At 41.4% G+C, this 22,328-nt stretch overlaps 1 protein-coding gene across 3 annotated transcripts; it reads right to left on the bottom strand.

The window, feature by feature from the left end:
- Positions 1-1,679: 1,679 nt before the first annotated feature.
- stum (stum, mechanosensory transduction mediator homolog) lies at positions 1,680-22,193 on the bottom strand. Of its 3 annotated transcripts, XR_520813.1 has the most exons (5): positions 21,343-22,193; positions 9,663-9,845; positions 7,651-7,659; positions 4,945-6,330; positions 1,680-2,851 (listed from the first exon to the last, which is right to left on the bottom strand). XR_520813.1 is itself a non-coding variant. In XM_008297783.1 (4 exons), exons 1-4 carry the CDS (start codon positions 21,551-21,553, stop codon positions 6,296-6,298), a joined length of 438 nt encoding a protein of 145 aa, XP_008296005.1. In that variant the 5' UTR covers positions 21,554-22,193; the 3' UTR covers positions 1,680-6,295. The 3 variants fall into 3 exon arrangements, 2 of the variants coding, with proteins under 2 accessions (XP_008296005.1, XP_008296004.1); XM_008297783.1 differs by having other exon boundaries at positions 1,680-6,330; XM_008297782.1 differs by lacking the exons at positions 1,680-2,851; positions 4,945-6,330; positions 7,651-7,659 and having other exon boundaries at positions 9,505-9,845.
- Positions 22,194-22,328: the final 135 nt, after the last annotated feature.

Genomic DNA, 22,328 nt, shown 5'->3' on the forward strand with positions numbered 1-22,328 from the left:
ACTGTCGGCTCTGAGTAACCACCAGATCATCTGAGGCCAAACACTTTATGATTAAAACAGTGTTTGGTTGAGATGAGATGCTCGCTCAGGAAGCTTCTCCAGCTCGCCTCGTCGCTGCGTTTCGTCTCCGAATGTGTTTTGACGTTGCAGAGCTGAGAAACAACTCGACTGCGGTCGTGTTTACACGACGGAGAGGGAGTTTTAGAGGATGCTGTCTGCTCAGGAAAGAAAAAGAAATCCTAATTTGGTCAGAGAGGACAGCCTGCAAGTCACAACACAAAGTCCACCACCAGGTTCCTCCTCTGTGTGACTCAGCATCGTCTTCATCAGTCGTGGAGTAATTAAGACGTTTAATAAGACAGTTAATAAGATAAACTGGGCAGCGCCGAGCCGAGCCGAGCCGAGCCGAGGAAATCTCACTTCTCACTGGAGAATCTAACACGTTCAGTGTTTTGTTTCTCACTTGAGCTTCACATGTTCTGCTGATGAGTGATTTATTGGGCAAATATTGGTGTTTTACTTCCTCTTGATGTGTCGTCTGATGTTCAACTGACAGCTGGAGCAGAAAAAACACAAAAAACCAAAGATACAGACGATGAAATGACACTTTATTGACTCACAGTCGAGGGAATCTGGGTGTCAGCAGCAGCAGCAGAAAGAAAAAAGTGTAAATAAATAATAAAAGGAAGCTTGATTATGGCCTAAGTAATAATTAGTCATTATTGACACCTCACCATGATTAGCCGTTCATTTTAGGGACAAAATATGTCATTGCACACACATTGAACTAAACAGAGCTCTGCCTTCACTTCCACATTGTGCTACATTCCTGCTGATGTGCAGAATTAAACCTTAAACCTTAATCCTCACCTGAATTCAGAGCATCTTCTAGAAGCAAAATATGAATTTAACCGTGCAAAAGAAAAACTCCTAACATCTGCTTATGCACAGACGCTACAGTTTACAGATGTTCCCTGAACGCCTCACATGCAGACTACAGTAGATGCTAACTAGTTAGCGTTGCACAGAGAAGCTTCTAGTCTCCATCGGTTACTGCAGCTCAGACAGCCGTCAGACCAGAACGAACTTGTTCTAATGTCAGTTTGCACAAGTTGAAACGAAGTCAGACTTTACAACCAGCTCTGTTCCCCCCCCAAAAAAACAACAAAAACTTATTTTTGGTGCAACATCAACACACTCAAACCTGTGAAATATGATTATTTTGTACATCTGAAAACTTTGTGCAAAATAAATTGTTCTCCTTCATGCAACATAGATCTGATCTGTTCAGTATCAATCCTCCTTCATCAGTTCTACTCATAGAAGAATCTGTGCCATTTTATTTCCACATCTGGAGGAATTCAGACAATCTAAATGAGTACTTGTGCATATTTTTGCTTTATTTTTTAATTTTTGTACTGATATTTCTTTGCTGCTGCAACAATGCAAAATTTCCCCACTGTGCAGTTTATAAAAATCATATGTTGCTGTGGTCGATCGTGTTTATTCAGCTGCCAGAAGCCAAAATCATTGTGCAACCCTAAAAGAACACTCTAGGAACGATAAATGAGCAACCGCTGTCCATGCAACATGCACGTTCAGGCAGATAAATGCTCTGATGGTGACATTCAAAAAGAAATTTCTCTGGAAAAAAACGACTCTCCAGGAATAACAGGAAGTAAAGGACAAAATGTCAAAGTTTGTTTATTCATGAGTCAGAAGCAAATTCACGGCTTATTTATTTACACGACGATGTGTTCGTCCTGAACCCGCTCTGTGGTTAGAAACAGCTGTCACCAGGAAATAATACGAGCAGGGCGCTAAATGTGAAGCTAATCAAGTGTAAAAGGTGAAAAAACAAACAAGTGTGAGTGTTTTTAGGCCAGCATGAAGCGGCGAATTATTAAAATACCTTCCAGGTTTCCAGAAATAATCACCTCGTTAAGTCAAAATCATGCAAAATTCAGTCAGTAATTATGACCAACATGAGCTTTAATAGCAGGATTTGTGCCTCAAATTAAAACCACAGAATCAATCTACAATCTTAAACTAACTCAGAGTGTTTCCCTCTACGGTCCGTGAACATCGACGATACATGCAGAATAAAATACTGTACGCTGCTGATCCTACAGTCAAACACGCCGTCGTTTCTAAACCTGTACGACTGCTCAGCGTTCATCCAAAGCGGGAGAAAGTCCAAACGCTGCAGCACCTACACAGAGTCGAGGAAGTCCAGCAGCAGACTCACCACGTGGGAGAAGATTAGTCAGCTCATCACGGACGTCAGCGTCTTTATTCTCACAAACACTGTACAACGTTTACACATCAGAACATAAAAAAACAACAACAGCAAGAGTCTGGGAAGCACGTTCGGCTGAAATAATGAAGATAATCTGTAAAAATATGAATTTAAATGAAGCCAAGCGGAGAATTGAAGGATGGGTTTGCTCCGTTTTTGTTGGTTGGATAAAAATCAGTCACTTTCATTGAGAGAAAACCTGCAAAAAAAGACCATTTATATGAAATTATTAAATGTATATCCCTAAAGTTCCCAACATCTAGTCAACAAAACCAGCTTAGAAGAGAAATGATTCCAATTATGATTGATGGCGCACCAATTATGGCCAAGATAAAGTCCACTGGTTGGTCGAAAAGCTCTAAAACGGCCGTAAAATTCTTAATTTCCAACTAATTAATTGTCTGTACCCAATATTCCCATATTGATAAAGTCCATTGGTTGGTCAGTTTGCTCGCTTTCAATCTCATGCTTATTGACTGGACAGAAGTCACTTTGTTGAGAGAAAACGGATGTAAAAACGTCCATTTATATGAAATTATTAATTGTCTCTACCTAAATTTCCCAATAACTAGTTAACAAAACCAGTTCTAAACCAGTTTAGAAGAGAAATAATTCCAATTAGCTACACATGGCGCTGCTCATAACATGGAGCTAAAGTCCACTGGTTGGTGGATTAGTTTGTATTCGATCAAATTGTCTTTGGTTTGAAATCTCTAGTGGTAGTTTTAAGAAGGAGAAAAGCAGTAAAAAGACAATTTACACCCAAATGGGAACAGTCATGACTTCAACTGCCCAACATCTGGTAATAAAAACAGAGGAACTGACTTATTTAGGGCTGATTTTTGCAGGTCAGCTGGTTGGTCGATATCAAGCAGCCACGTTCTCATTGGTGAAACTATTTCTGGTGTTTTCAATTGGCCCTAAACATACTAATGGGTTCATAAATGGGGATTCTTTTGCATCAATAATGGACATTTAATTCAAACTGAGTGATTTCTGATCGATTTGTTAAACAGTAGACATGACTTTTTAAGATTGTCTGAGCTTGAAAACAACCTGATTTCTGTAGAAACACAACCAACCTGCTCCTCGTACGTCTTCTAGAAGGAATCATAATGTGCATTTCTGTACTTAAAGGTACTTTTTATAGCAGTATTTTGTGGTTGTTGGAGCCCGTTCAGGTTTTTTTTCAGCTACATTTACAGTAATTTGGACCTGGCGGACCTCATAACGAGCTGGTTTGAGGTTTTCAGTTTCAGGCTGTTTGACTTTTGATGCTCTTGGACGTTTTCCATGGAAACGGGCCAGCGTGAGAAACGAGCCGGTTTGGTTTCATGGGAAAAGGCCTCGTTTGGATCAACAATTCCAACAATTGTTTACGCATTTCTTCTTGTTTTAGCCCTCTTCCAGATATCCTCCATCACTAACAATCCATCTGACGCTCACATATAAACACAATAAGTGGCGTTACGTTTGGGAAAACAGCGAATTCTCAGCTTTCAAACCTCGGTCCTGTCACTGTAACTGTATTTGTAGCAGCGGCGGGGTTGTGACTGAGGTGCCAAATAATGAGAGCGAGTATTTTAAGACCTGTTAATTAGACACAAAGCCTGAATAATGTGTAACATCCCCTTCGGCGCTGCTGTACGCATTCAAACATTCAAATCACGGTAATAATTATCAGCAGCAGCGTGAGTCACTTTTAACACTGCTTTGTAATTTAAGGGTACGTTGTGAAGAGCAGCAGCAGCGTTGGGATGTTAAAGACGAGTTTAAAAGCAAAAATGTCAAAGATACGACGATGGATGGAGCACAGTGGGATCACCACGCGCTCCAAAGGTAGAAATGTTGGTGCCGTAATTACAGATTTGTGCGAATTGTCAGGTTTTAAGTCATTAATGAACAGATTCAGATTAATTTCTATCAATCTGACGGCGTCTAAAACGTCCTGGCTTCACGTCTGAACGAGCAACCTGCTGACTTTTCTGTAAAAGATGTCGTATTTTGCTTTAAACACAAGTCTGAGCTGCATGTGGTCGCACTACCAGGGAGCCACAAACATCACAACGTACTCAGAGTTGATCAAAAAACCATCTGGGGAGAGAATCTTTCCTCATTTCAGCACCAACATTGGTTTAAAATAATGTGAGTTGTGTAGCTTCTGCCACGTTTTGCGAGCTTTTCTATGCGTTTTATGCATTTTAACTTATTAAAATAACGCATGAGATGGTAGAGTCGAGGGTAAAAGGCGCCAAATACAACAAAAATAAAAATGCATTTGGGTTGGTTTTCATGACACCAAGCTGTCCAAAAACATCACAGAGAGAGTTTCTCCTACAGTTTTATATCTATTACAAAGTAAAACGTCCATTAAAATACAACTTCTGTGACGGATCAGATTAATGAGACTCACCAGTAATGAAGATCTGACAAACAGGAGCTAAAGTTTAGTTTGTTTTTTGTTAAATACCTGCAGCAGGATCCACATGAGCTGCACATGTTTAACTGAAAGCACAAAATGTGTCGAAAAACACAAGTTCACTTCGATAAATAGTCTGTAACCGGCTGGAATCTTTGACTTTCATCAAGAGAAAAACTATAAAACACCTGCAACAAGACCATTTATATGAAATTATTAATTGTACCTAAAATTCCCAACATCTAGTGAAGAAAACCAGTTTAGAAGAGAAATAATTCCAATTATGATTAATGGTGCACCAACTGGGGCCGAGATAAAGTCCACTGGTTGGTCAAAAAGCTCTAAAGCGGCCGTAAAATTCTTAATTTCCAATTAATTAATTGTGTGTACCTAATATTCCTCATATGTAGTGAACAAAACCAGCTGTAGATGTGTTATAAGAGAAATAATTCCAATTAGAACGTTAATGACGCTCATCACTAATGAATGTAATCCAGCTTTTAAGTGGCCGAAGGTGAAGTTTGATGGTTGCTTCCTGCTGTTTAGGACGATTTCCTCTGAGTTTATTAAACACTTGCAGCATCAGGATCCACATGAGCTGCTCACGGTTATGCATCACTTCATCAGTTACTTACAGCTGATCCCTGACATGGAGACGGACGATCGATGATTTACTTGCAGGTCCCACAAGTGGCCCAAAGTAAAGTTTAACTGGTTTAGACTCTGAGTTTATTAAAAACCTGCAGCAGGATCCACACCAACGTCTCCAAAGACAACGAGCATCACTTCATTAATCACTTGGATCAGGATCAGTGGACGCCATCGGCACTAATCAGGTGCTTTAAATGATTCACACTGGATTTAGTTTTCTGTCATGAGAACATCGCTTGATGTCCCGTCTGGTTTGTACGCTGACGAAGCAGCAGCGTCACGTCTTCCATGTCTGAGAAGGGCTTAATGAACCACGAGAGAACCTTGAATATTGTTAAAAAGCATTAAAAGAAGCACATCGTACATCATCAGAGCAGCGTCACGGTGACGGCGTAACGAGGCCACGACGACACACCAGAGGCTAAAGCTAACGCTAGCAAATTTGGAACGACACCTTTTTTTTTTTTTTTTTTTTTTTTGCAATGAAGCGATGACATTTAACACTGAAAGTAGCTTCAGACCAGAGCTCGGCCGAGTCAACGCTTTGCAGCAGCTGGATTTACAAGCTTTTCAGTTGCATCACATGCAGGTCAGCTGTCCCTCCGTCTCCGTCCTCTCAACAAAGGTTTCTACAGCTTCATATTAGGTTTAAATCAAATAAAAAATATCAAAAATCACCGTTATAATCACGCCACAAACTACAAACACGTCGTCTTCCTTCTCCTCCGTCTGTACAGTTTGAGTCTCTTTTCCGGTTCCCCTTTGAGAACGGCGAACGCGGCTCTCGGCCAATCAGCAGACGGCGATTGAAGGTTTCCATGGAGACCAGTCACTTGAATTCGCCGTTTTCCCGCCTTGTGGTCGCCGCGAAGGTTTCGGCTTCTGGAAGTCAAAGGGGTCAAACTGTCCGTGGCATCCGACGTCTCTCAGACGTCCTGAGGAACTCCTTGTTCTCTGCAGCCTGAGGATGGAACCGACCACAACGTCAGCTTTTGTAAAGCAGCTGCATAAAATATTTAAAAACATTTCTGGTAAAATTCCTGCATCGACAGTATAAGCAACAATATGTGGGTATGTTCAGAAAAATGTACTTAAAGTATTAAAAGTAATCGGTGCAGATAAAGTCGTCCTCTGACTGTTTTACTGTTATTTCTGATTTTTAGAATTTTTATTTCTTTGGTTCCAAAAACATTCCGAGAAAGTTCTGCAAACGTTTTCAGCTTTTGGTTCATTTAAGTTTTCTTAAAGATATCTTCAACCTAATCAAAGTCATTTAAGGAAAGAGTGGAAACAGAACGTAGTGCTGGTGTTCCATCAAACAACACTGTAAACAACATAAACTAAAAATTGTAATTTTACAGAATTTTTCATTTTTATTTTACAGCTTTTTTGAAATACGTTAAACGTTATTAAAATTCTGACCGTGTCTTTACATGATCTAATGTGAAATATCATAGAAACACACATTTTTAGGTAAGCTGTATTAACAGTTTAATATTACAATCATAAGGGTGAGTATTTGTTTAATATCTGTTCTTTTAATTAACTTTAAAGGTAGACATGCATTCTTAGCATCAAGATCTGTCACATAGACAAGCTACAAACCATAAACCAAACCTTAATTATTAGTTATATAGCAATATATAGACTAAATCAATAAAACCAAACAATTAAAGGCACTTTTTAAAAATTACTATTATTCATGAAACATAAAAAAAAATCTTAAATCTGGTACAACATTAAGGCAAGAAACTATATTGTAATAATCAATAATTACTTAATTAATTATTTTACATGAGTTTTTTGTGCACCAGTTTGCTGGAATATTACTATTTCTTTCCCCAGTTTTTAAAAATAATAATTTTACAGTGTAGTGACTGGAAACAGCACGTTATTTTTGTAAAATGTTCCTTTTTTTGCTAATGAAACCCAGAAACATGACTTTGGTGGCGTTCCTTGAGCTTCCTCACAGGCAGCATCGGTGCTGCTTGTGGATAAAGTTGGTTTGGCCTGTATGTTAGCTACGAGCTGTCAAACTGCTTTTTCTGGGGTCAGAAATGAACTTTTCTGCCTCGAACTTGAGAGGTTTGTGAGAATAGCGAGTGACCCAGATGAAGGAGATCATGAGAACTGCGGTGCTGCTATAAGCGTCTCTCGGCCTGGGAAGTTATTTGTTTTGGATTCTGCACGTCTCTGTTTAAACGTAGTGGAGCTTCTCTCCACGGTTTGATCAGCTCAGCAGGAGAGCGTTGATAGTAAGAGAGACAAGACAAACACCTACCGTCAGAAACTTGGACGACGAAGGCGAGCAGGGAGGGAAAAAAAAACACAAGAAAAGAGGCGGTTAGTTTCACAAATTTCACTTTTTTTTTTTTTTTTTCTCCAAGTGGCCTCACTTCAGATGTGAATAAACGACATGATCAGATGAAGGCAGCTGCAGAAACACAGTCCTGGTGTGCAGGATGGATGAGGCGGGAACAGAGGGGGAGTAAAAATAAAGTGAAGACGAAGAAGAAGAGGAGACGGGGGAGGAATAATGTAGGAGAAGAGCAGTGATTAGATGGAGGCAGATCAGTGGGAGGCAGATAATACCGAGATCATTAGATGGATGCAGGAAGAAGAAGTAATACGCTGATGATATGCAACACGGGCTCATTAGAGAGCACACGCAGCCCAGTTCAGCCCAGTTCAGCCCAGTTCAGCCCAGTTCAGCCCAGTTTCTGAGAGATTTATGACACAAACTGATGCAGCGAGCTGATGAACGGCTGAATAATCATCGACCTTCTGAGCAAACGGTGGTTTCAGCGTCGGTTTGAGCCCCGAGGCCTGAACAGCAGCGAGCAGAAACACACCGGGGGGCGCTCACTCCCACGCACACACACATGCACATGCACACACGCACGCACACACACACACACACATGCACATGCACACACATGCACACACACACACACACGCACACACACATGCACACACACATATGCACACACACACACACACACACACACATGCAGCACACTTTGGTTTGCAGGCAGCAATTACCTCATACAGTCAGACGTGCACACAAAGGAGACAGTGGTGGTAATTCAAAGGCTGCACTGAGACAACGGTGACTCCGTGTGCACGTGCACATGCGTGTGCACGTGTCTGTTCGTGCATTAGCGCTGCAGGAGGAGATGCTGCTTCCTGACAGAGAAGGCGGCAGAATTAGCCGACCTCTCCATCTCCGTTGCCTGCTTCTACCTCTGCTGCTGCTGCTGCTTTTTATTTCTCCTCTTGCTTCAGTCTGATGTTTCTGCCACGTAAAACCCTTTTCCAGCGTTTGTTTTGTTTTTCCGGAGCTGCATTTTGCATCCTTGAAGGACGACTCTGACGTTATGCTGAGGTTTTGTTAATGTTGGTGCACAGTTTAAAAATAAATAAACAAATAAAAATCCCATTTAAAACCTGACAGCTCAAGGCTTCAGAATAAATGTTGTAATAAAATTGTAAAATAAATAAATGTGTGCATAAAAACAATTAAAATAACAGTAAGTATCTGAATAATATTTTTTTTTTGCTAATTTAAATCCAGTAAAAACTGTGCAGTTTTACAGTTGATTAAAAAAGATGTAAATTAGTATCTTTTGTGTGATTTTACAAGATATACATGATGAATATCTGTGCATAATGACTTTTTTGCTGATTTAAATCCTGTAAAAATGATTATTTTAGAGTCAAATGTTGAAAAAGAGCAAATTACTGTTTATAAAAATATGGATTTTTAACATTATTGTCCAGTTTCTTTAATAGTCAGACTTTTTTCAGTGACTTTTGTACGAAGAAATTCTATAAAATATCAGTAAACTGTTTAAAAAAAAAAAAAAAAGAGTAAAAACTGGTTTTAAATTTTTTTTTTAAATATAGAAATATTTTACAGTATAGATGCTGTAAACAAACAAACATTAACACAATCAACAAGTCTTTTACCTGATGAGTCAGCATAATCTACGATGTCAATGCTGAAAAGTCAATATTTTAAATTGGTTCTATAATAATTTTTTTTGTGTGAAAGGTTCTGTAGTCTGGAAGAATTTTAAACGATCTCAGAAGAAGCAGATCTTTTGTGTTTAAATGGCAGAAAAGCAGAACAAAACCACCCGAGGATGTTTTCTTAACGTTATTATCAGATTTTCCTGCTTTAAAACCATCAAACACGTCTGGAGCAGCTGTGAGACGAACAAAAGACAGACGAGAGCAAGAGGAAAGAAAAAGGAGCAGAACGGTGACAAACACAAGCCGACAGCCACTGACTCGCCAGGATGACCATGTCCATCCCCCAGAAGATGCTCATGATCCATCCGACCATGATGACGGCTGTCAGGATCTGGATGAAGGCCGCCGCCACGTTGAGCCAGAACACGCAGCAGACGCCTCGCTCGGAGATCAGCTCGCTGCGAGCGCCGCACAGGACCGTGAAGGCCGAGATGAAGGTTCCTGCAGGACGGAGGAGACACAAGAACACAGAGTTTAGTGGATCACATGAACACGTTCACAGTCCAGCAGCTAAAACAGAATCCAGAGACGAGCTTCTACCACACAGCCGGGCTCTGAGCTGATCCACTGAAGCTTCACAGGAGACATCGACCTCGTTTAGTCACCATCGTCTGTTAATTAGCAATAAACACAACGACTTAGCTAAAGGTCTTTAGCTTTACAGGTTGTTTGGTCATAAACCAAAGAGAATCCTGATCATTCATCCTCCAGACTCTAGAACATCAACCGTCTGTTCTCAGTAGTTATCGGTCATAGTAAGGCAGAAACAGAATTATTTTACAGATATTTGTGGTTATTTGACAGAAAAATTACATATTTTAAAAGTAAACATGATCATTCTTTTGTTCAATCACAGATAACTATTAAAATCATATCATCATAAAACATATTTATTTACACGTTAATCACTCAAAAAATGAACAAAATGTCAATTTAGGTGACTTAAAAAATCTGTATTTTTAAAATCATTCTTTTACCTAAATGTAAAACTACACTGTTTTTTACTGTATTAAATTTGCAAAAACATATCATGATTTTACTGATATTTGCCATTAATTGAAAGAAAAATGATGTTTATGAAGGAAAAAAACTAATAATTTTCTCAACAGGTGTTTTGTTAAATTAAAGACAAGATCTCATGACATCACAGAACAATAAGCTTTAATTCACTGCTGATGTATTTATATATGGATGCTGTGGCTTCCACTTGGTTAGCTTCAGGTTAAAATACACGCTTTAGGTTAAAAACGTCCTTTTTTTTAAGTTTTACATGCACTTATTCACACGACAACAACACGTTTCTCCTTCTGAGCCTACTGACATGTGCAGGAGTTTGTTATCTCTGTCCATGGATGTAAAAATAACTGACAACAGTCATTTAATATATGATATAAACCCATTTAATTACTGTGAATCAGCATGAGCCCATCCTGATGTGGCACAAACACCTGAGCTTCAGCAGTTATTTACAGCAAACGTCTGTCGGCTTCATTTCTTTGCATAAATTCAAAAAAAGACCAAACAGCCTGAACGCTGCGGTTTTAGTGTCGTCTGTGGAAGCATCTGAAGCTGCACAAACCCACGGCTGACTTTCATGCTTCTTGTGCCCGTAGTGAAGGAGTCGTGGCCGTTAGCAGACGAGCCGTAACCTCGGCCGTGAACTCTTTCGGCTCTTTTATTCTCAGCCGACTGTGTTTACGGCCGAGACGAAGCCCACAGACGTCGACCTGCTGCTGGGATTCTCTGGGCGGACGGCGCTCGGCCGCCTGAATGAAATCCAATATGGGTGTTTATCTGATATGTGGAGGCCTGCCAGGAGCCGCTCGCTGTACAGTAGACGCTCCGCACATCTGCACGTCACCAATCGGCTTATTTCATTACCCGGCGTTTCCATGACAACGCTTCTTTGGGAATAAGACGTGCGGTGTTTACTCTCCGGATCTCTGTGGTTTTTTTTATTTATCAATGACATGTTCAGTGTTTCAGTCGGTTTCTGTGCATTTTTACACAAATCTCACGTTTTATTTTGACATCCAGCATCAGCTCTCCACCTGAACGCCTTCATGGCTGCAAAAAACCTGAAAAAACAACTAAAATCTAGAAAGTTTTGACAGATTCCAAACTAAACACTTTCACCAGTTATACGGACATTCTTAGCGTTCGTTAGCTTAACGAGTCTAAACTTGAGAAAACGTCCAGTCTGGATGGTTCATTTCACACCTCAGCACCGTTTATTTGGCGTCAGTCAGTGCAGGCGTTGCTGTCGTGAACTTTTTATTTTGTTTTCGAGCAGATCAGCAGGAAAATGACGACGTATTGGTTTGCAGAGTGTTGCTAATGTGCTAACGCTAGCGGCCTTGCAGACTAACATCCACAAATGTGGTTTATTTTTGCAACTTCAGTTAATTTTCTAGATCAAAATACGAACAAACTGCACTGATTTAGGAGCCACAGCGCCGGCTAGTGGTGGCTGGCTGCATAGCATCTCAGCCACAGCAGCTAACTAGAGGTGTATCGATGGTGCCGACGACCAAAGGTGAAGGTATTAAAACGATGTAAACAAATTAGAAATCTGGGAGTCATCTTGGACTCGAGCCCCACATTCAAAATTTGACCAAGTTGGCTTTTTATCATTTAAATAATATGACTAGACTCCAACCAGGACGCTCAAAAACCAAAGCAGAGACACTAATAAATGCGTTTATTACTGTAACGTTCTCCTATCTGGACTCTCTGAGAACGACTAAACATCCAACGTCTTCAAAACTCGGCAGCACGAGTTCTAACTCAGACCAGAAGGAGGGCTCACAGTACGCCGACTCTCAGGACAGCGTTTCCTCAAATCTTCCTTTCATTGATATCTTGACTGTGGTGGGAGGTTGTTTGTGTTGTTTTATTTACTGTAAAGCTCTTTCTGTTTGTATGAGAAGTCTGACTGATTGATTGATTAAATTGACAGCCCTACTCGGAAGTAGCACCAAAAATGGAGACACATGTTCTCCAAGTGGACCAGAGAGTAGTTTAATATTTCCGTGAGGCTCGTGCATTTTTAAACCTAAACACTGGTGACGGATGCCAGCTCACGTTAATCATTCTCATGGTTCAGCCTCTACAGACAGACCTGAAGGCATTCTGCAGTTCATCAGCTTTTATTGATAAAATCGTCACAACAGGAGCTGAATGAAGCCTCCGTCTGTCTCCAGGATCATTACTACATTCACATTTATTCACAAAGTCTCGTTTCTGTTTTGTAAAACTGTCTGAATGTGAGGTGTTCCTTTTTTTCTTTCTCTCAGCCGTTGAGTCATTAAGTCCAAGAAGCGCTTTCATAAATTATTCAGACCATCAGCTGATATTTGGACTCTTTTTCTTCTTCTAAATGCTCCGCTGAATGCTGCGAACGCGACACATGAAGCGTCTGGTGGGCGTCGCGGCCCTGGCCTCCTACTTTTCTTGTCACATAAGAGGATTTGAAATAAGCGAGCAGGTGGGGGGTGGGAGGGAGGCAGCAGCTCCGTTCTCCGGAGGAAAAAGGTAAAACCGGAGCGTGATGGCTTCGCTTCTTATCGCTGCTGCTGTCAGTCTGTTTCCATAAAGAAACCGTCCAGCAGATACCAGAGCAGCAGTGTTTACCTCCGGAGGCCTCATCTGGATCTTCAAAAGGTCAAACAGAGAAAACCTTCAAACGAACGGAGGAGAATCAGACATGCATTTAGCTCTTTTTTTTTTTTCTTGCTCGTTTCAAAGCGTCTGATCGCAGAAAGAGCAGCAGCAGCAGGATGAAATCAGACGGAGGAATTTTGGGGTCGCCGAGGCCACGCCCACCAGCAGATGCTCTGGCTGCCGGTGGATTCGCCCGCCTCCGCACATGAGCTGCGACTGACGGCAAGCTGCTCGCCCAACGCTTACGCATCACTTCCATCTGAGACTGGCACAAAAAAAGCCCTCCCTCCGTTTACACGTTTGTCAGAGATTTTTCTGCTCGACGTCCAGCTTCCTGCCGGCTCCGTCAGGTAGCCGAACAGTTGGTTTCCTGTCAGATTTTGTGGGGTTTTTGTTGGAAGGATTGAATGTTTTCTGTCCCTGCCAATGAGATGATGTCCGACCACCAGAGCTGGACTCTAGAAAATCTAATACAAGAGACAATAATTTAGTTTTTAAGCTGCAAACATCGTTTTGATGAACGGTGTGGCATCAGCTTAATACTGTGTGTAACTTAAATTAGTAGATTTAAAATGTCGTGTTTTGTCCACAACCGTCACAGAGGAGGAAAGAAACCTGGAAATGTTCACATTTATGGAGAATTTAGGCTGTTTTTCTTTTTAAAAATGACTCAAACAGACTCATCAAAATAGTTTTTGACTAATTTAAAAGTTGTCAAACAGCCTTTCATAAAGAGAAAAGCTCGACATGATCAGACATCCAAGACTGATTGATCATTTCTGGCTGAACAGACGATGAACATCCCTGACAAATCTGAACTTATTTACCTTTTTCTAAACTTTTACTCAAAGTTGGCTCCAAACCGTCCAACACCGTGTCAAAGCAGATGTTGGTGTGGCGGCATTTTAGCCCAAAAGGTTGATTGTAAACTTTGCAAAGAGCAGTTTGTAAATCGCAGCTCAACAACCAACAAGATGAGGACTGAGAGGAAAACCCAACCTACTGGATCAATGAATAAATGCAGCACGGATCAGAACCAGAGAACAGAGGAACCAGATGTTGGAGATACATCCAGCTGATGGTGGAACATCTTTCTACATCTGATGAGCAGAGCAGAGAGGAAAAGTCTGTAGAGGCTGGAAACATGGAGATAGCTCAACATCTGCAGGATGTGAAGCCTCCATTTCTTTCTAGTGTTGATAACATCTGTTGACATCTGGAAGTTTTTTTTAACTTTGGTTCTTCTTCTCTATGGTTTCTGTCGATCTTCCTGCACAGAAGACGTCTCTGAGTTCTCTCTCCTTCATGTTGTTTCTGTTGAGCTGCAGGACTTTGATGAAAAATGAGCCACAGTGAGGAGCAATGTGAAAGTGCTGGAGGTTGAGACGGTTAATTTACTGTCAGATTGATGAATCGCCTGCTGATTCTGCTCTAATGTCCACTGGTGGAGGAGAAGTCTGATCTGTTGAGGTTTTTTTAACCAAGAAAAGCTTTTAGTTTTGCTTTTTGCTTCAAACATGACAGCGGACAGAGAAACCCAGAGAAAAACATCTTTCAGACCGAACAAAGCGAACTTCTGAGGAAATAAATCGAACGTCGGCGTCCAACGCTCCGCCGCAATAATCAGGTTTTTAATAATAAACCTTTTGAATTCTCCGCCAGAGAAATCTCGGCGAACAATCGTCGGCGTGTGAAAAGCTCTCGGATGCTTTGTGCGTGGCATGCGGAGCGTCCTGGGTGCGTGTAGCGCCTGGATATTAGCCAGACTAATTACTGTGATTACACAGAGGAGCACCCACTGCTGGTGTGGGAGGTTAATGACGGGGTGTGCGGGTGTCAGAGGCAGACGTGGAGGAAAAACCCCGCCAGGAACAGAACGGAGGGGAAATCAGAGGAGGAGCAGCGCGGGAGAAGTTACCTCCTCAAGTAATCTCATTACTTGTAGAGTCGAGCGCACGAGGCCGGCTTTGGTTGGTTTTAAACGACTCCAAAGAAACGTAATATTCACTGAAGAAGCTCTTCTCTGGCTTCTGAACAACGGAGACTGAAGCGGCTGCTTCAGGACAATATCTCATGGATTCATAGAAAACGAGGGTTTTTATTGGTTCACAGTTGGAATATGTTTACGAGCTTTATTGTACTGAAGCTACGCGCACTATTTATATATTTAAAACATTTATTTTAGGCGTTTATTTTCGATCCAAGCGTGCATTTCATATTAGTTTCATGCGTCTGTGTTTGTTTAGAGACCCCAGATTCTGCACATCTACAGGTTTATAGATGTGTTTTTTGGGGTTTACAAGTATGTGTTCACAAGCTTTAATATACAGAAACTATACACATTACTTACGTATTCAAAACATGAATTTTAAGCATTTATTTTAGATCAAAGCACATATTTAATACCTGTTCATGCTTATGTCGCTTTAAAGAGCCCAGATTCTGCACATTTCCAGGTTTATATCTGTATTTTAGGGTGTATTAGTTTATGTTTACATGCTTTAATGTCCAAAAAGACATTGTTTTCCTCGTAGTGTGCACTGCAGCAGCTCCTTTTCTGTCTGAAATGCTTCGTTTTTGCGACCGTCTCTTTAAAGACCCCCCCCCGAAAAGCCCAGTCTGCTCTGATTGGTCAGATGGTCCGACTAAAGCCAGGTAAAGGTAGTTAGGAACCTCAGAACTGTGAGCATAGACAGACAGGTGGAGCTCTAATGTGTGAGGAAGGAGCTCATTTTTTGGTAGCTGCTAGCAGGAGTCATGCTAACGTGTTACATGATGATGTCGATAAGTAACAGAAGGAAAACTGGACTTCACATGCGGTGTTTCTGGCATTTAAGGAGTTTTCTGTGGACTTTTACATGCAACTTTTAAACACACTGAAGGAAAAGTGGAACCAAAAAGCAGAATATGAACTTTAGAAAAAGCTCTCAAGTAGCCCTGTCCTGCACAAACCCTGCAACCACCAGGGGCTAACTAAAGCTAGCCAGCTAGCAACATATGTGTGCAGCTGGTTGTCCACGAATCCACCAGTTCAATCCCTCCACGTGCCAAAGTGTCCTTTGGCAAGATGCTAAACCGCGAGTTGCTCAATCGCAGGCTAGCACCTTGCAGCTAGCAGCTCCGCCAGCATTAATGTGTGAATGGGAAACATTATAAAGCACCAGTAATATGAAAGATGGACCAGTTTGCAGATGCAGATTTCGTGTTTGTCCCACATATTGTATATAAAAGATGAAAACGAACCCACTGGTTTGTGGACTATCGTTTGCCATGTTGGTCTTTTTAAAACTGTACGTCACAAACAAAGGGTCCCGTGTCCGTCCTAAATCATGCGCTGCTTTATCGTATGTTTTCATCTGAATGGAGCCATAATTCATTAAATTAACATCATTCTTTATCAACAGAGACGTGAAACTAGTGACTGAGACCATAAACTCATTAGGAAACAGTTTACTGAGGCAACAAATAAAACAAGAAGGAGGCTCACTTTCTGATCAGACTTCTTTTTGCAACCGGATTTGCCCCCTGCTGGCTGCTAGAGGGAATGCAGGTTTAAAACTTCCTATTTCCGACCAGCAGTGTTTCATCGTGTGTTTTGCTGCACACCAGACTCCAAAAGTCCTCAAGTATTGTTTCGTAGCTCATCAAGTCAGTTGCATTTATTGCTAATGAAATGCAGTAAAAGCCACGAGGATGCAGATCTTTTCGTGCCCTTAGGTTGTTTTTGTTTTTTTTACTGAAGTCTTGCAGATAATATTCACCCACAGCTCATAGGACAGCCGCTCCACCACCTGCTCCTGGTGCTCGCTTGCAAAATCAATAAATCACAGTAATCAACTTAAGTGCAGCTCCCACAGCCTCATTATTGGGAAATGTTTCTGCCTCCACTGCTGCAAAGACACAGAGAGACGAACATGGCTAATTTTAGCATAACTAAACCACATACTCTGTGTAAAACATGCACATGGAGCCTTTCTAAGAGGACTCCGGTGTCACATATCAACATACGTGTGCACAGAAACATGTGACCTCTGAATCATACATTCACTCCGGTTGTCGAAGCTTTCCGATCCTCTTATGGTAAATGCCAAAGCTCACGTTAACCGTGTGTTCACGTTCGCAGCTCTTCAGTCGGTTTACGCTGTGAAGCCAACAGCTGGTTTTAACTCCGTCTTTGTCGCAGCAACGTTTTTCAAAACATGCAAAAGAGACGAAACGTGCAGGACGGGAGGAGAGATGCTGAAGGTTTATAAAACTCTCCTAAAACATGTTAACTGTCAGAAAACATTCCTGAATATGAAACGTTGTTTTACACCGGTCTGATTTTATCTCCACAAATCGTCTGTAAAGTTTTTATACTTACATTTTTGTACAGATTTTACCCCGGGGCTTTAAAGGGTTTATTATCTCTAAAAAAAAATCACCAAAATGACTCTATTCATCAGCCAGAAACCGAAAAAACACACAGAATCTACATCTGATGGTGGAACATCTTTCTACGGCTGATGAGCAGTGTGTATTTGTACCAAATGTTTTCAGTTCGGGACTCTCGGATTGGCTCAAATGTTTACTGAACAAATTTTAAGATTTAAAACTCCAACTTAGATAAATTACAGCTTGAACATCCTCCATTATTATTAAAGTCTGTTGGTTAGGAACACTACAATGACGATGGACAAAGATGGTGGATAGAACAACAGGTCTGTGGCTGGTTTCACGTCAAACTTACTCACTTCAATGAAACGGCATCAAAATATGAACAAAAGTGGTTCAACAACAAATCAGACCAGGCCAAAGCACTAACAACCATGTTTGATGGTTTTATGGCTGCAGATGTGCAAAAGTTTTCTGTTGCTGCAGCTTCAAACTCACGCTGAAAACAATGGAGCCCAAATTCCTTCTCTTCTGCACTTCAGCCAACAAATACAACTCATCTAACGTCTGCTTTCCAACAGAACCAGTCCAGTTTAAGCTCAGATCATTGTCTAGATGCTGCATCTTAATGGATATTTATAAAGAGAATATTTTTATTTCATAAAAGTGTTGTATTTCTTCTTTATTAGTAGTTTGCAGCCAGTTGCAGCAGCGTTGACAAACTTTATCTAAAAAACAAGCAGCTGTAGTTTGTTCAGTCAACCAACGTTTACTTAAAAAGGAAGCAGTTTAATGTTTTGGGTTTGGTTTTTTTGGGTCTTTTTGCACTGAAATCATAAGTAACTGTCATTTCTGTGCAGTGACGAAGACATTTAAACATCTTTATACTGTTTTTTTTTTTTTTTTACATTTGTGCTGTTTCCATAGAGGTGACTTGTGAAAAATGAGCTCACAGTGAAGAAAAAACACCAGAAACGGTCGGATTCCACAACAAAGAACATGTTTGTTAGTAAAGTGATGCTATGAAGCAGATTTGGGGGGAAAAAAACTGTGTTTGCTTCCAGGGTTTTGTTGTATTTGAGCAAAACCCTGGAAGTTTGATTCCAGCGTTTTGTAGCAAACAGGTGGTTTGTGGCTGTGTGTTGCCGACTCGGCCTTAAAGCCGGCGTGCCGGGTTTCATTCAGCGACTCTGATCTCCGGCTCTCGTCTGAACTCCACGACATGCTTTTTTTTTTTTTTTTTAAATGTTATTTTGGCTGCAGGTCGAACAGAGCCGAGTCGTTGTTTTCAGTCTCGGGCCAATTAGAGGCGAACGGCGGCGGCTGCGCGCTCGCACACGCATTGTGTGTTCGTCTCGGCTGGCGTCGTCATGGCAACTGGCCGCGGCTATTCAATGAAATGTCAAGGCACTGTGCAAACACACACACACACGAGGTTGGATGGATGGATGGATGGATGATGGATGGATGATGGATGGATGACGCCTTAAAGCAACCGTGACACAGTCCAGTGGCCACATCTGGTCCTGACCCCGTTTCTCTGACATTTATCGAAGGAACGTTGCAGCAAAATAGACGGCGAGGAAACCGATTTAGGGATTGGAGGAGGACAGACGAGTCTCTGGAGGATAACGCGGTTAACGGATGAGAGCCGAGGGGCGGAGAGGACGCCCCAGAGGTTATCAGGCGATGGACTGAAGTCCCACTGGTCGCCATGGAAACGTCCATCATTCCTTCACATCTGACTCAGTGGATTCACTCGTGGGTTCAATTTGGGCCATTTTAACAAATTTTTCCCGCTCTGTGTTGTTATCATTTGTTCTGCTGCTCCCGCTGCTGTTGGATTAATTGATCTAATTAGCAACTGGCGGCCCTCATGTGCTTTTGTGTCGCAGCAGCGGAGACAAAACTAATCAGGTTCATTAAAAAGCTCGTTTAAAACGGCGTGAAGCAAAGTGTCGCGCAATTTAACAAAAGAAAAAAACAGCAACACATAAATGCGACAACTGAAAGACATCTGAAAACATCCTTTTAAAAAAACAACAACAAAAAAGCATTTTGTCGTCTGACGCTTCGATAACATCTGGCGGAAATAAAAAAGAATGTTTTTTTGTTTTGTTTTTTAAATGTTCTGAGAAAATTCTGCAAAGTTCTACTGATGTTTTCAGCAGCAAAGCGACTTTAGTTCCCAGAATGTTCTTCTTAAATGTAGGATAACTAAAGACGTTCTAAAAATGTTTGGGTGATAACATTGTCAAACCGTCATGTTCTAACGTTCTCCAAACTGAAAGTTGCACTGAGAACGTTCTTCCTTTGTTATCATGTATCACTGTGGAACGTTGTGGGAACGTTTTATAGATTCCGTAATATGTTTGCTCAACAACCTCCTCAGAACGTCCTAAGAACATTACAGCCACGATGTTCTCCCTTTGTTAATATGTTGCAGTTCAGGAACGTTTTCCAAAGAACATTTTGTCATGTGAAGCCTTAACATCTTGAAAACATTTTTGTAATGTTGTGTTGACGACATTTTTCATTTGTCATCAGTCCCTAAACAAAAAAGCAAAACGTTCCACATTTAAGACGTCACTTTACAGGAACGTTATAAAACATCTGCTATCTGAGGCCTCCATAACATCTGGACATTTCATTTGATGCTGGTCTCGGAAAGTTTCAAAGTTATTTCTATTTCAAAAACGTTCCCAGAATGTTCTGGTATTACTAAAAACGTTCTAAAAATGTTTGACAATACTGTTGGACGTTCTCGAGACTGTGTGTGGCACTGAGAACGTTCTTCCTTTTTATAGAACAATGTTCAGTGATGTGTTCTCTCAACAACATCCTCAGAACGTTGCCGGCAAAATGTTCCGCCTTTTGATATGTCAGGTTACAGGAACGTTTCATTTTTAAAAAATCATCCGTGCTGCTCTGAGGATCCTCTGAGACGTCCTCCATCCAGCATCCGGCTTTATTTAGAGCGGTAAAAATCCATAAGACGTTCTTTCTTAAAACATTACTAGAACTCGTAGATAACAACACCCAACGTTGTGGGAACGTTACTGAAAAGGTTTGAACCCATTGCAGTGATGAAAAGGACAAAACAATTGGAGGCTTCCTGCAATCAAACAAACGAGATCGATTGCGATGTTGAGGTTTATGCAGTAAAAACATATTTCATCCATAAAATCAGTCATTAATCATAAATAACTGCAGTTTCAGTATTCACAAACAAACTGTGCTGCCCTATAAGCTCTGTTTTTTCCTAGTTTATGGCATTTTTAAAATGTATTTTAGATTTTCAGCTCCACTTTTTCATCTTTCTGTGTTATTTCAATGCAGATCTGTACGTTAGCTGTAAAGTAGCACAACATGGAAGTAAAAGCAGCGCTCTGTTTATCCAAATACCAAAGTGCAATAGAAATATTTAGTGTAATAATCTCTAAATAATCATCTGGCCTCAGCCGTGCAGCCCACGGTCTTGTTTCCCGTAACGATGGTGACATTTGTACCTGCAGCTCCTGCCGTTAGCGCCAACACCCGGCAGCCTGGGAGCGTTTTACACCCCGATGCTCTGCTTCTAACTGGAGGTGCGAATGGGTTCTGACAACATACGACGTACAAACACAGTCTGCACAGCAAAAATAGCTCCTAGAAACACACTCAGGAAGGTTTTTTTCCAACCTTATCAGCTCCTGCAAACTTTTCTCACAGCTGCTGTGTTGTTCATTTGATTTGTTTGGCTTCGTGTCGCCCCACCGCCCGGCTTTACGACCCCCCAGTGTCTCGTTTCGCTATTTTCAACCTCACTTCTCCCCTCGCCGCTCGCAAACGCAGAAAGCAATCACAGAACAGCCAAGAAATCAGATGCAAACAAGAGGAGAACGTGTGGTTTCCTGCTCACCTAGTCCAGGTATGAAGGTGTTCAGAAAGAGACAGATGACCGCCAGAGGGAAAGGCATTGTGGGTATCGCAGCCCTCAGGGGTCCCTTCTTCTCCCGGACCTCCACCACCACTCCTCCGCCCGCCGCCGGGCCCCCGGCCACGACTTTGGCCCCTACATTGTCCTCAGTTTTAACTCTCCCCTGCTGCGTTCCTGCCTCCTTCTGAGCCATCTTCAGATCTCACCTTCAGGCTGTGAGCAAGCAGCTGATTTTTCCTGTCAGCTCCTTGTGGATCAATAATCAATAGCGATTGATTGATCGTGTCCTCGGGGTATTAGCTGAACACCCAGCAGGTCACAGGTCATGGAAATACATGGAAGTGGTGCAAATATTTATTTATATCTTGAAGGAAAACAAAGAACTCTTCAGTGTTTAGAGTCAACTTGACTTATTTCAGGAACAATCTGTTGCTTTAAAGTGAGTTTCAGTTGCGAATGTTTCGAGAATTCCTCCGAGAAAGTCGCCTCACACCTGTTCACGCCTCACAGGCAGCAGGAGGACAAAGATATTCCAGTTTAGATCCTGTAAAAATAAGCTCCTAATTAGAGGTTTGTTCCCAACATGCTCTTAAGGACGCCCCAATCAGGGATAATTCCGCCTTAAAACTGTTCTGCTGTCAGGAAAAAATCCTTGAAGGATGAGCGGCTCTTTCCAGGAATTTCCTCTGAAGTTTTTTTTTTCTTCTTTCTTTGTCTCTTTGTTTGTTTTCCCTTCCTTCTCTTTCTTTCTTTCTTTCTTTCTTTCTTTCTTTCTTTCTTTCTTGTAGTAAAACCTCTCCCAGCCCGACACGCTCACCTCCGAGTCGGAGAAGAGAAAGTGGAAACAACAACCAACCCCCCTGTTTCTACTACGTCTCCTCAGCTTTCTCTCTCCCCTCCATTTAAAGGAACAGTGCACCAGTTCTCCTCTCAATGAAGTCAGTCAATGAAGTCGATGCACTCAAACA

This window comes from Stegastes partitus, unplaced genomic scaffold (genome assembly GCF_000690725.1).
Source record: "Stegastes partitus isolate 25-593 unplaced genomic scaffold, Stegastes_partitus-1.0.2 Scaffold1248, whole genome shotgun sequence".
Lineage (NCBI taxonomy): Eukaryota > Metazoa > Chordata > Actinopteri > Pomacentridae > Stegastes > Stegastes partitus.